The 14,789-nt window shown below is 38.7% G+C and overlaps 1 protein-coding gene across 3 annotated transcripts in view; it reads left to right on the top strand.

Moving 5' to 3' along the window:
* Positions 1 to 14,789, top strand: part of DNAH11 (dynein axonemal heavy chain 11) — a 368,316-nt gene that overhangs the window by 65,691 nt on the left and 287,836 nt on the right. For all 3 annotated transcript variants that reach the window (XR_007518405.1, XM_049893431.1, XM_049893432.1), the window contains exons 24-28: positions 2,800 to 2,922; positions 4,037 to 4,159; positions 5,428 to 5,652; positions 7,077 to 7,168; positions 8,387 to 8,513. Coding sequence is in view for 2 of the 3 variants with exons in the window: in XM_049893431.1 (XP_049749388.1) it covers positions 2,800 to 2,922; positions 4,037 to 4,159; positions 5,428 to 5,652; positions 7,077 to 7,168; positions 8,387 to 8,513 (690 nt within the window). In the remaining variant the exon portion in view is untranslated. The remainder of the gene's footprint in view (positions 1 to 2,799; positions 2,923 to 4,036; positions 4,160 to 5,427; positions 5,653 to 7,076; positions 7,169 to 8,386; positions 8,514 to 14,789) is intronic.

The raw sequence follows: 14,789 nt of genomic DNA on the forward strand, positions 1-14,789 counted from the left end.
GCTGAAAGCAGAGAATACCAGAAGGGTGTTTACCTGTGTTTTATTGACTATGCAAAGGCATTCATCTGAATGGATCATAACAAATTATGGATACTATTGTGAAGAATGGGAATTCCAGAACACTTAATTGTACTTAGGAGGAACCTGTACATAGACCAAGAAGCAGTTGTTTGAACCAAACAAGGGGCTACTGCTTGGTTTAAAATCAGGAAGAATGTGCATAAAGATTGTATTCTTTCACCATAATTATTTAATCTGTATGCTGAGCACATAATCTGAGAAGCTGGACTATATGAAGAACAGGGCATCAGTACTGGAGGAAGACTCATTAACAACCTATGATAATGCAGATAACACAACCTTCCTTATTGAAGGTGAAGAGGACTTGAAGCACTTACTGAAGATCAAAGACTACAGCCTTCAGTATGGGTTACACCTCAACATAAAAAATATAAAAATCCTCACAACTGGACCGATAAGCAACGTCATGGTAAATGGAGAAAAGATTGAAGTTGTCAAAGATTTCATTTTACTTGGATCTACAATCAAGGCCCATGGAAGCAGCAGTCAAGAAATCAAATGACTTATTGCATTGGGCAAATCTGCTGCAAAAGACCTCTTTAAAATGTTAAAAAGCAAAGATGTCACTTTGAAGACTAAGGTATGCTTGACCCAAGCCATGGTATTTTCAGTCACCTCATATGCATGTGAAAAATGAACAATGAATAAAGAAGACCAAAGAATTGATGCCTTTGAATTATGGTGTTGGCGAAGAATATTGAATGTATCATGAACTGCCAGAAGAACAGATAAATCTGTCTTGGAAGAAGTACAGCCAGAATGCTCATTAGAAGCAAGGATGACATGACTTCATCTCGCATACTTTGTGCATATTATCAGGAGGGATCAGCCCCTGGAGAAGGACATCATGCTTGGTAAAGTAGAGGGTCAGCGAAAAAGAGGAAGACCCTCAAGGAGATGGATTGACACAGTGGCTGCAACAATGGGCTCAAGCATAACAATTGTGAGGATGGCGCAGGCCCGGGCAGTGTTTCGTCCTACTGTACATAGAGTCACTGTGAGTTGAAACTGACTCAATGGCACATAACAACAAGAAGCATGTAGTAAAGGAGCCCTGGTGGCACAATTGTTAAGTGCTTGGCTGCTAAAGGAAAGGTCAGTGGTTTGAACCTACCAGCTGCTACATGGGAGAAAAAACCTGACAATCTGCATCTTTAAAGATTTCTGCCTAAGTAACCTATGCGGCGGTTCTACTCTTTCATCTAGTGTTGCTATGAGTCAGAATCGACTTGACAGCATACAACAACCATAGGGTGTAGTAAGCTCTCGATTAAAAAAAAAAAAACCTATTGTCGTTGAGTCAACTGTGGATTCGAACTGCCGACCTTTTGGTTAGCAGCTGAACTCTTATCCACTACTCCACCAGGGTTTCCAAAGTGCTCAATAAATGATCCTTTATTATTATCATTAAAAATATTTTCCGTTGGCCATTTTAGACTTTGAATATTTAGACATTACAGTTGACTGGTTATTTATTCAGGAAAATCTTTGCATCTGTTCATACATCCCAGGCTGTGTGTCCCACTCCCCATCGTCTTCCCATATCTCTTCCAGTGGGATTTCTTCTCTTCAGGGTCTCTGTGCGCCTATAGGATACCTTTCTACAAGTTAAAAAAGGCACCTTCTCCAGGCTATCTCAGCCTTGAGCCCTAAACCATCAGAAGCAGAATTCAGTCTCCACATGTCACTTTGGCCATGTGTCCATGCTCAGTGCACAAACAAGACAACTCAACAGAGTGACCTTATTATGCATCCCTGTCCATTCTTTCTCTAAGACAGACCTGGGTCCCTGGCTCCCATCAGCTCCAGAGTGAGGTTAAAAGTGATGTAAAGATAGGGTGACCAATTCATCTTGTTTGCTCAGGATTTTCTTGGATTTAGCGTTGAAAGTCCCACGTCCTGGGAAGCCCCTTAGTCTTGGGCGTATTGGGGTATCTGCTTTCCCTATGCAGAGAAGTTAAAGGTGATGAGAAGCACTATAGCATGGGGAGAGCCAGAGTACACATCGGCTCCCAAGACCAAGTACTGGATATTCTTAGCAAGAACGGGAAAGGCAGTGGCTTTCCTGCAACAACCTGGCTGGGTCAGCTTTTCTTTTGCAAGGGACAGGGGTGAGTTTGGGCATTTAGGGAGAGCTGAGAGCTTCTTAGCAAATACTGACAGGAGGAAGAAAAAAAAAAGTCACCAAGATGATGAGGAATAAATGTGAATGATTTTTTCACAGGGTAAATATGAAAAATGACACTGTGAATTTTCTTTTTAGAGGGACCTGAGATTAAATTAGTGATAAAACTAGGTTAAATCAAGGAAACAACTGGGAATTAGGTACTTTAAGTGAATAAGGTACTTTAAGAAGAGATGAGCTACTTCCTGATTCCTGGGATTTCAGCCAACTTCTAATAAATGAACAAGGTGGTTCTCTTTAAAAATGGGTTCTGTGGGCAAAGATAAGAAATGACTGACAAGGGAAGGAAATGAAACAGAAGAAAGTGATGTACTGTGAACATGGCTTGAATCTTGGGCCTAGCTCTCTGTGGGTGCTGCCTCAGTAATCTTGAGTTAAATAGGAATGTCTTTGATTGTCCACACCTTCCCAAACTAAAGATGTCCTTAGCAGCTGATTTAGTATATTTCATTCACTTGGCCATTGGGTAAAAGCAACCATTAATATATGTGGAATTTAAGTTCAGCCTTTTTTTTTTTTTTTTTCATAATCAGGTCAACTTTTCAATAAATGAAGCCACAACTTGGGCAAACTTGTTAGTGCTGCAGTTGCATAAAGTGGAAGATGATGTCCGAAGCATTGTGGACAAAGCAGTGAAAGAAATGGGGACGGAAAAGGTAGTGCCCTGGGGCTCTTCCTGTTTATATTGGGCTAATTTTGTGTGTTACAGGAAGAGTGGTGGTTCAGTGGCAGAATTACTGCCTTCCAAGTGGGAGACCTAGGTTCGATTCCCGGCCAGTGCACCTCACGTGCAGTCACTGCTCATCTGTCAGTTGAGACTTCTATGTTACTGTGATACGGAACAGGTTTCAGCAGAGCTTCCAGACTAAGACAGACTAGGAAGAAATGCCTGGCAATCTACTTCTGAAAAATCAGTCAATGAAATCCTGTGGATCACAGTTGTTAAGTCCCCAACCAATCATGGGGATGTTGCAGGACCAGGCAGCGTTTCATTTGGTTTTGTATGGCGTCACCATGACTTGGACAGCTAATACTAACGACGGCAGCTCATGATAATGATTTTGTGCATTACCATGTAAGCTGACTCAAAGAAAAGTTCTTCTGACGCCGTAGGAGTGTGGAGGCATGAGTCCTAGTTTGTTCTCTGCTGCTAGTTAGGTATGTGCCTTGGGCAGGAAAAGTAATCATTCTAAGCCACGATAAATCTGTGAAATAAAAGGGTTGGCACAGATGATGACGATGACAGCAAAAAAATACTTCTATATCTAACTTGTAGCAAGCATCTCTTTAAGTGCTACATTTGTATTCACTAATTTAATTCCCTAAGATAGGTAATATTATTATCCCTATTTTACAGAAGAGGAAACTGAGATACACACAGAGAAATAGAGATTCACATTCAAGCACTCTAAGCACTGTCTAGCCTATGCTAAAAAATTTGTAAATAGCATCTATCAAATCTTTAGATAACCTCATATATCCCTTCCTACACTAGTATTTTGTTTTTGTGAAGGATGTAAAACTCATGTTCAGTAGAAGTTAGATATTGGTGTGGTGCTTGTTTCTTTTGGGTGATGGAATTCAATTCTCTAAAACTCCTTTCACCATTAATTATTTGGACCAAAAAAAATGAGGGTCCATAATATTTGATATCAGTCTGCTTATTTGGACATAGTAAAAAAAAAAAAAAAAAATTTAAGTAATAGCTTAGATGGTTATCCTAAATTAATTTCTTGTGCCTGTAATTTAACTTATATTGTTTGTTACTAGGTTATTAGTGAAATCAGTCATATCTGGGCAACCATGGAGTTTTCTTATGAAGTTCACTACCGGACAGGCATTCCATTACTAAAGTCTGATGAACAACTTTTTGAGACTCTAGAGCACAACCAAGTAAGATGGATATTTTTATTACTTTTTGCCACTTCCAACAATTATTTATGGATTCAGTGAATAATGATAATAACATCAGCCAGTTGGGATCCAAAGGATGAACTCTTTTTCTCAATGAACTTGCACTTGAGTAGGGAGACAAACAGAAGGGCTCTGAGGTGAGAAGAGACCAAGAGGCTATCTAATGGGGTGGGTGAAAGTCAAAGGGCAGGCCTTATTAGGGGCTTAAAGCCGAACCTTGAAGGACAGGCTGGAATTCAATAAACAATGACAGTCAGAAAACGGTGTTACAGGCAATGGGGACATCTTAGCAACATCTTGGAATGCCAGAAAGCACCTGCATTCAGAGGTAATTATATAAGACTTTAGTTTCCTTGGAATATAGATTTTTTTTTTTTAATGGTACTAATGCAAAATAAGGCTGGAGAGACAGGTAAGAGCAGAGATATATGGTCTTGAATCCTAAGGGGTTAATATTTCTTTGGACACAATAAGAAAGGTAGAAGAGACAAACTACTCAGAGACAGTATTAACATTTGGGTTGTTATTATTAGACTTAAGGCTCTTAGGAAAAGAAACAGGTTTATAAAGATAGTACTCTATTATTTTTTTTTATGTGTTTAGAGTGAGGGAGATTTATGGGAAGATGGAGAGTCAGAACAGCAGCTCTGGTGAAGCTTGGTAGTGAGCTGAAAAAAAAAAAGGAGGGGACGAAAATGGAAGCTTGAGGCCTTGGCAGGCTGAAGGGAAGTTTTTCTTGCTCTTTCCCTTCCTCCCTCTTCCCTCTTCTTCTCTCTCCCACTCCCCCCTCTCCCCCTTCCCCACTTCCCTTATCTCCCCCTCTTGCCCTATCTCCCCCTTCCCCTTATCTCCCCATATCTCCCCCTTTGTTGAGATTAAAATAAAAGACTTTCATAGGCAGGGGGAGAGTGAGAGAAGATTAAAGAATGAGGTTTAATTCCTAAAGTTGTACCCCAGTGTACAATTTTTTTTTTCTGGCTGTAACAGACAAACATGGTCTTCTGGTAGAAGACATTAAGTGCAGTTACTTATATTTATCTTTGTCTCTTGGGAAAAATGCTAATATGAATGGACGTTTACTACCATCAATTCACTCGTTTGCTAATTATTAAATACTCACTGAATACCTGTCCAGATATTGCAGGCTAGGTCCTAGGCATCCAGCAATAAACAATAGATATGATTCCTTCCTCCTGGGCATGCTGTCAAATTAGCTATTGTTTAAAAATCTTCTGCCTTTCTTTTAGGTTCAGTTACAGACTCTTCTTCAAAGCAAGTATGTGGAATATTTCATTGAGCAAGTCTTAAGCTGGCAAAATAAATTAAACATAGCAGACTCAATCATCTTTATTTGGATGGAAGTCCAGCGAACTTGGGCTCACCTAGAAAGCATCTTTGTCTGTTCAGAAGATATTCGAATCCAGCTTGTGAAAGACGCTAGAAGATTCGATGGGATAAATGCTGAATTTAAGGTTCATAGAGAACAGGCTACAATCTATCCTAGCAGAATTGTCAAAACAATATGAAAGTCTTATAAAGAAGCATGACTCAGGGTATCATGTTTATAAAAATATATTTTTGCATTCTAGTAAGCAGGGTTCAGGAAACTTTTTCTAGAAAGAGCCATATAAAACCAAAAAAAGCATTGCTGTCGAGTCAATTCTGATTCATAGCAACCCTGTAGGACAGAGAGAACTGTCCCATATGGTTTCCAAGGAGTGGCTGGGGGATTCGAACTGCTGACCTTTTGGTTAGCAGCCTGAGCTCTTACCTATTGTGTCACCAGAGCTAGAAGGAACCATATGGTAAATATTTTATGCTTTGTGGGTCGTACGGTCTCTGTACTCAACTTTGCCATTGTAGCATGAAAGAAGCTATAAACAATGCATAAACAAATGTGCTTGGCTGTGTGCCAATAAAACTTTATTTATAGATGCTGAAATATGAATTTCATATAATTTTCATGTTACAAAATATTCTTTTTTTTTCCAACTATTTGAAAAAATATAAAAATGATTCTTAATTTCTGGGCTATACAAAAACAGGCAGGGGGCCATAGATTGGTGACCTCTACAGGAAGTCAAGGTAGATTCCTCCTCATACATAAAAGAATGGAAACAGGTAACAAAGTAATACTGCCAGGTTTGAGGATTTTTTCCTACAAGAGCCACAAAGAACACATGCAGATGTCCACATAAAAATGATAAACGAATTGAGAGACTTTCAGCAGAGAATAAAGCTATGTACTTTTTTTTTTTTTTAATAAAATCGAGGATTAAACTTTTTTTTTTTTTTTGCCTGTCTAAAGCTCCCAGACAGACCAGGGCCCCTTGCCTTCGAGTGAATTCCAACTCATACTGATCCTATAGGTCAGAGTAGAACTGCACCATAGGGTTTCCAAGGAGCGCCTGGTGGATTTGAACTGCCAACCTTTTGGTTAGCAGCCATAGCCCTTAACCACTGTCCCACCAGAGGAGTTCTAATTTGTTTAACTTTGAGGAGGAGAGAATAGACAGATTGTTTAACACTATCTCATTTTCATCCAAGAATGTACTATTTAATATTCTGGTCTTTCTCTCTCTTTCCCTCCCTCCTTCTCCCCCTTTCTTTTTTTGGGGGAGTGTGGGGGAGGGAGTTAGAAAAGTAAAATCCTGGGTGAGCCCAGAGTGATGGCAATGCCCATAGAATTTATTTTGATAAACACTGTGTGTCTACTTTGTTTTTGATCTTTAAAAGTTTAAAAGCAGATGTGAACAGATGCAGTGTCAGGGGTTCTTAGAAATCTTAATGTTGCTTCTTTATGGTTTGTTCTTCAGTGTTTAATCTCTTAAATTGGCAAAAAATTGAGAAAAGTACTTTTCTAAAATTAATGGCTCCGTGTTGTGCTTTTATACAGGAGTTAATGTTCAACACAGCTAAAATAAAAAATGTTTTAGAAGCAACATGCAGACCCAATCTCTATGAAAAACTTAAAGATTTACAGGACAGGTAAGAATAAAGCTATAAAATCATCAATTTGTTACAATCTTGTGAGAATTCTTTCAAGGATCTAATAGATTTAACATCATGATAAAATAAATGTAACCCTAGTTAAATGATTTTATAATTCTGTTTATAATTGTTTTGCACATATTAGGTACTGCATATGTATTGTGAATAAATGTATATATTTCTGTTTTTCAAAAGGACTATTATAATAGGTAAATTAGATAGCTTATTAACAAGAGAATTGGCATAATTGATTGATCAATTCATTTACCAGTCTACCCTGCAAGTATTGATTGAGGACCTATTATATGTCAGAAACTCAGTTATTTCAAATTCTTTTGTTTGTGTACCATATTGTTTTATTAGAAATTATCCTTGGAGAGCATGTTAATACTTTTAAAATTGTCCTAAGGCCCACTTGGAAAATAATTTTCACAAATGATTTCACACCAACCAGTGGTCATAAGAATATTCCTTTGATTAAAAATAAGCAGATCAACTGCTAAAAGGAGACGCTGGGGTGGAACTGTGATCAGTTTTTATTGGAAAGTGGAATAAACCTCTAGGTAAAAGTATATGTTGCTTAAGCAAAATAATTTTATAATCTGAACATTTTTTTCAGAGTTAAAATGGGACATACCTTGAAAAGGGTGAATTTCTACAGAAGTTAATTATTTCTGTCAATGATCTTTGGGGGTTAGGGGGCTCTGCTCTGGGCCATCTCTGCTCCGCTAAGAATATGTAAAGTGAAAATGATTCTCAATCTTATGACTCCTCTGAATACCTGAAAGGGTTGAAGCCACTTGTGTTTTGTAGACATTCCATGGGAAAAGGAAGACCCCAAACCAATTAGATCTTACTAATACTTTCTGTGCTCATGTTGAGCAATGCCAAACCTGTCCTCTCTGGTGCTGATTTGGAGTGTCGTTAAGAAAATTGATAAGTGGCATAAACCTAAATTTGATCTATATTTAACCTCAACTAGTGAGGTGCTTTTTTTTTTTTAGTGAGGTGGGTGTGTGTGTGTCTCTTCCTACCTGGTGGGATTGGTACTTCAGTCATAAGGAAGATGATGGTGTCAAATAGAGAGGTTGGGTTATGTGTTAAACAGTGAGACCATTGTGATAAGTGGGCGGATGAGGAACTGGGTTGCATTATGTTGCACTTTTAATGACTGAGTAGGCAAGAGATGCTTAAAAATATTTTTCGTTTGTATAGGCTTTCTCTTTGTGAAAAAGCTCTTACTGAATACCTGGAAACCAAACGCGTAGCATTTCCTCGCTTCTATTTCATCTCTTCTGCGGACTTACTTGACATTCTCTCAAAGGGAACTCAGCCTAAACAGGTAATGTTTTTTTGAAAGTCTCACATTATACTATGTTAGCTGGGGAATGTCACATTTCCTCTATCATTGTCAAATGCCACTTACTATGTCACGTGTGCCGAGAATTAGAACAACTGCAGATAAAATCCTTCCTTACTGCAGCAAAAGAGGATGTCAGAGGCTGTCAGAGGGAGTGTGAAAGGTAGCTGCCTGGCCCTCAGTAAAGAGACCCAAAAAAAATGACAGTTGCCATCTGATTGATTCCAACTCATAGCGACGCCATGTGTGTCAGAGTAGAACTGTGCTCCATAGGGTTTTCAATGATGGATTTTTCAGGAGTAGATTGCCAAGCCTTTCTTCCAGGGTGCCTCTGGGTGGACTTGAACTGCCAACTTTTCAGTTAGCAACTGAGCAGGTTAACCATTTCTAGCACCCAGGAACTCTATTATGCAAGGCTTATCTAATGAAAGAAATCAGCGGGAAGAAACACTGGTTCCTGATTCCTGAATCCCCCAGAATTCCAGGACAAGGGATTGGAGCATCCTTGGCCTGGCTAGCAGTTTTCTGAGGAGAGAATGGGCCACTTGCTGGAATGAGAGTATGACTGGTACCTTCTTACCTATTTATTTCTTCCTTATTCCCCAACTCCAGAGTAGCCTTAATTATTAAGTTGGACTAGCCCTCAGTGCTGTCAGAGTTGGATTTGTATAAAGTCAGATTCATTCTCTACCTAACCCTCTCATTTTCTCCCACTTATACAAAAATAATGCATAACGTGTTTACAGATCTCATGCTAATATTTAAAGCAAAGCATATATTATCTTTTGTAGTCTGAGAACTCACATCAGAGACAAACTGTAAACCCACAGCACCCTGTCTTAGATACCTGGTGCTGCTGTAACACAGATACCACAAGTGGGTGGCTTTAAGGTACAGAAATTTACTTTCTCACAATTTGGGGTCCAAATTAGGGTCTCAGCTATGTTGATTTCATCCTCGTTGGTAGCGACAGATGTTCCTTGGCTTGTAAACAATCTTGACATAATGTCTGTCTTTCCCTGTATGACTGTTTCCATTCTACTCTTTTATACTGAGAATTGATTAGATTTAGAACCCACCCTACTAGTTATGGCCTAGTTAACATAACAAAAACTCTATTTCCAAACAAGATCCTTTATACAGGTATAGTGGCCAGAATTTCAAAACATGTTTGTTTTTGTTTTTGTTTTTTTAATATTTTGTTTTTGGTGAAACTTTACACAGCAGATTAGGTTCCCATTTCTACACAAGTTGTTCAGTGACACTGGTTACGTTCTTCACATTCTCATTATTTCAGTTCTGGTTGTTCTGTTTCCAGTAATCTAGTTTCCCTGCCTGCTTACCTGCTCATCTTTGTTTTAAAGGAATTGTTCATGTTTAACCTCACATACATGATTTTTTAAAGGAACAGGAATGATAGTCTTTATTTTGTGAGCCAATCTGTTATTTTGCTAAAAGGTGACCTCAGGGGATAGTTTCACCTCAGGGTTTACAGAGTATCTCGGGGCAATAGTTTCTGGGAGTCCTCTAGTCTCAATTGGCCCAGTAAGTGTGGATTTTTTTTTTTTTTTTTTTAAAGAATTTGAGGTTCTGTTCTACATTTTTCTCCTATTCTATCAGGATCCATCCATTGTGGCCCTGATCCAAACAATGGGTAATGGTAGTCAGGCAACATGTAGTTCTTTTGGTCTCAAGGTAGATGAGGCCATGGTTCAGGTAGATAGTCCTGTAGACTAGTTTCTTCATTGAGTCTTGGGTTTCTTTCTCTTTTGCTCTGGATGAGTAAAGACCAATAGTTGTATGGCCATTCCCAAGCTTTTAAGACCCCAGACGCTACTCACTAGACTAGGATGTAGGACATAAACTTTATGAACTATATTACGCCAGTTGACCAAGTTGTTACACGAGACTATGGTCCTAAGCCTTCAGACCCAGAAAACCAATCCTGGGAAGTGTTTGGCTATGTCTAAAAAGTATTTGTAACTGTGTCCCCTATGTACTTTATTATATATATGAATACACTTATATGCATATATATACACATACATATTCACATATACATATCTATTCATCTGTATCCTTATATAATACATAATACATATATACCCACCAATGTATTTGTTGTTGCAAAATTATATATGCCATAAGGAATTACCAAAAACTATTTTTTCTTGTGTATGTCTTAGTGTCATCTTTTACTTTGGTCAAGCTGTGCACACTTTATCCACATTTGGTGTTACATTTCCCATCACCAAAAATACCAAATATGTGCTATCTAGAGAGTGATTCCCCCTCCAATCCTGACTCATCCTTGGTAACCACCAATGAACATTGGTCTCTCTCTATATATCTATTCTTGTCTTTTTAGAAAAGTGAGATTATACAGTATTTGTCCTTTTGTGACTGATTTATTTCACTCAGTATAATGTCCTCCAGATTCATCCACGTTATAAAATGCTTCGAGGACTCATCATTCTTTATGGCTGCATCATATTCCATAGTATGTATGTACCACATTTTGTTTATCCACTCATCTGCTGAACTACACTTAGGTTGTTTTCATTTTTTGCTGTTTAGTGCTGCTATTTTTTATTTATTTAGTGCAGGATGGGTCCTGTTTCATTTTCCTGCAAATGGATATCCAATTTTGCCAGGACAATTTGTTAAAGAGACTGTTTCTTTCTCATTGAATGGACTTTGACCCCTTGACCCAGAACCAGGCCGTTTTGACTACTGTTGCGGTATTGTATGTTTTGTGTTGGGCAAGTGTGAGACCTCCTACTTTGTTCTTGTTCTTCAATATTGCTTTGGCTATTCAGAGCCTCTCAAAATGTGTTTTGAAAGAACACAGTTCAATCCATAACACACCCCTTACTATGAAGATTTAAAGGTATTGCCTTTCACTTAAACCTACCCAATTGTTAACATTCGTTTAAATCTTACAGTTGTTACAGTTGCTATAGCGATGAGTCGGAATCGACTCGACAGCGCTGGGTTATGGGTTTATAGATGGTTACTCCTAGAGTTGACCACATATTGCAGATTATTTTGAAGTTGAAGGCTGTGCTCTATTATTGTGGCATTGTTTCTGTGTTCTTTTTCTTGGGAAAAAATTCTTTCTTTAGGTATTTGCGGGCCTTTTCTTTTGAGTATGTTCTCTTCACATTGAAGTTTCCAGAATTTTGTTGTTCTTTGGACCCAGTATTTATCTTGATTATTTCTCTCTTGTTCCATTGTTTCACTTTGACCAGAAACCCAACTGAGCAGCTAATTCTTGATGTTTGTAACACAAGTACAGCCTTGCTATTAATAACTTGTTATTAAGTACAGCCTTGCTATTGAGGCTGAGTTTTCAATCAGCTTCAGCAACATTTTCTGGGTTGCTTCACAGGTATTGTCTCTGTAAACCCCTTTGATAAGATTTACTAGAATCCCAGTGTATCGATCTCTCACTTACATGCTTTTATACATGGAGCATAGATTTGGAGGCTTTTTTTTTTTTTTTTTTAAGACTAGTTTCAAGCATAATAGTCATAACCACACTTACGCTCCTTCAACCCACTGAGGATGCCCTCATGACCTGGGCCCTTTGCCTAGAATGATTCTGTGAGGAATAGGCAGTCATATTGTATTCCATGAACATGTTCCTGAAGACATTGAGATTCCAAAATGCTTGTTGCTCAGAACTAATTTTCAATTTGGAAATTAGAAGAGATGCATAAATCTGTAACTATGATAGCATTCTTTTTCTTTTAATTATATTTTTTAAACACAGTAAACATTGTGTTGGCTGGTTTATTGAACACTATCAATTCCATGGAGCACAAACATGAGACAGTTTTATTTTTCAGCACTCATTAAATCCCAAATGTGCCCTGCTGAATCTCTTTACACTGAGTAGTAGACCCTTCATCTCATCTTGGGGGAGGTATTATAACTTCTTGGTCCCTTTTTCTTATTAAAAAAACAAAAACTCAATTCTGCATAGCTTAAAATTCAATCTCATGTCCATGTCAAGGCCAGGCTTTCACATAATGAACGTGGAGTTGGGAGGGAGACATAGAATCTTCTATTCCCCTTTTCTGCCCCTTGATCTTGTAGATTGTCAGTTGTTGCCCTTTCTTAGAGATTGTTTCTGGCTCTGGTCAGCAGTGGCAGCTGTCCTCACCTACTCAGCTGGCACTGATGTGTTAGTTCTCTTTGTGGAACACACATGCCAGTCCTAAGTGGATGGGAGGGGGAGAAGGGGATGCTTCTTTGTCCCCCTCCCCCCCACCCCATTGAGATGTTTATGGCAGAACCAACTCTACCTCAACATTCCAGTTCTTGCCTGTGTAATCCAGCCTCTGCCTTTTCTTCCTCCTAGGACCTTTTCCACTTAAACAGATGTCCACACAAGGGACAACATCCTAGATTCACTCTTTCCCAGTTCCATGAGGGATTGTCTGACTCCTCTCACTTGACTTTAGAGTTGAGGTGGGAAAAGTATGTCCTTTACTTTCCCCACAAGGAGTGAGGGGAAAGCCAAGGTTGTCCTCTGTAGGTTGACAACTCAAAGCTGTGCAGATGGCTTCCTCTCTCCCTCTTCCTTCAGTGCTTTCCATAGAAGGGCTGTATGGAGGTAGATGGGGGTGAGGTGGTGAAACCTCTCTTACTAAGGCCTGGAGGAAGTATCTGGTCCTCTGCTTATGCCCTCTTTAGAACATGCACGTATTCAGTGCCTCGTGCCCTTGACTTAACTTCTAGGCTGATGCTAGGTGAACAGATCACTCAACATATTCTTGCCACCAACCCTTGCCGTCACTTTTCAAATAGTCAAAAACTGTTTCATGGCTTAACTAGACAATATGTTGACTCACAGGTATATGCACACCTGATGCTAACTTTTTCTTTGCTGTTACCTTTGTGAAGTTATACAGTGATTTTTTTTTTTTATGAACTCGAAGGTGTACCTTTTCAAATCCTTCATTTTATTTTCACAGCCTTATGTCTAATATTTTACAGAGAGTTATCTCTTGTACAGAGAGTTGTATCAGTACAGTTTACAGTGGCATTCCTCCCATCTACCTCATTCATTTTAACCATACCTCAATATAAGTTCTAAATTCTTGAATGTCAGGTACATTGCTCAGTACTAGTACTAGTACCACTACTGAATGAATGACTAGGTAATGTAGGGCATTAAAAAGATTTTTGATTATAATGAAGAAGGATGCTAAGATAACAGCATGCCAAAAACAGAAACAAAAAAACCAAACCTGTTACTGTCGAGTTGATTCCGACTCATTATAACGACCCTATAGGACAGAGTAGAACTACCCTATAGGGTTTCCAAGGAATGACTGATGGATTCAAACTGCTGGCCTTTTGGTTAGCAGCTGTAGCTCTTAACCACTGTGCTACCAGGGCTCCATATGTATGTATGTAGGCCTATATATGTTTAGATATGTATATGTGAATATATGTGTGTGTGTATTTATAGGTGTATGTATACATATATATGCATGTATGTGTATGCATATATATTCATATATATAATAAAGCATATAGTTACAAATACTTTTTAGATATAACCAAACACTTTGCAGGACTGGTTTTCTGGGTTTGAAGGCTTAGGACCATAGTCTTGTGGAACAACTCAGTCAGTTGGCAAAAATGACAGCATAGTGATCTCCAAAATCATTTACAGATATTCTGATGAATGCCAGCAACAGAGTTATTTATACCATACTAACCAAAGATGGTGGGTACATCTACTTACCTGCTAACACCTTCTGGCCATGTGGCAATAGTGCAGACTTGCTTATAGTTCTCCTGGCCAGTGAGCTTTGAAATGATTAGATTTTTATAGATATTTTGAAATTTTGAGGAGATTCTTATCATTTCAAATTGTGCTCAAAATATTTCATTATCTTTTTGTGATACTAATTAAACTTCGAATAATTCAAATTCACATAAAATGTGATCACACAATTAGTAAAGATCCATTATTAGAAAAGATGTTTGGCCAGCTTTGTGATGCAAATAACATCCAGGAGTGACCTGTTGGAGCAGGAGAATTAGAAGGAAGAGCCCTGGTGGCACAGTGGTTAAGAGCTTGTCTACTAACCAAAAGGTCGGCAATTGGAATCCACCGGCCCCTCCTTGGAACCCTATGGGGCAGTTCTACTGTGTCCTGTAGGGTTGCTATGAGTTAGAATCAACTTGATGGCAATGGCTATATACGGGTAAGAACAACTTGGGAGTCCCTGGGTGATG

This window comes from Elephas maximus, chromosome 8 (assembly GCF_024166365.1).
Source record: "Elephas maximus indicus isolate mEleMax1 chromosome 8, mEleMax1 primary haplotype, whole genome shotgun sequence".
Lineage (NCBI taxonomy): Eukaryota > Metazoa > Chordata > Mammalia > Proboscidea > Elephantidae > Elephas > Elephas maximus.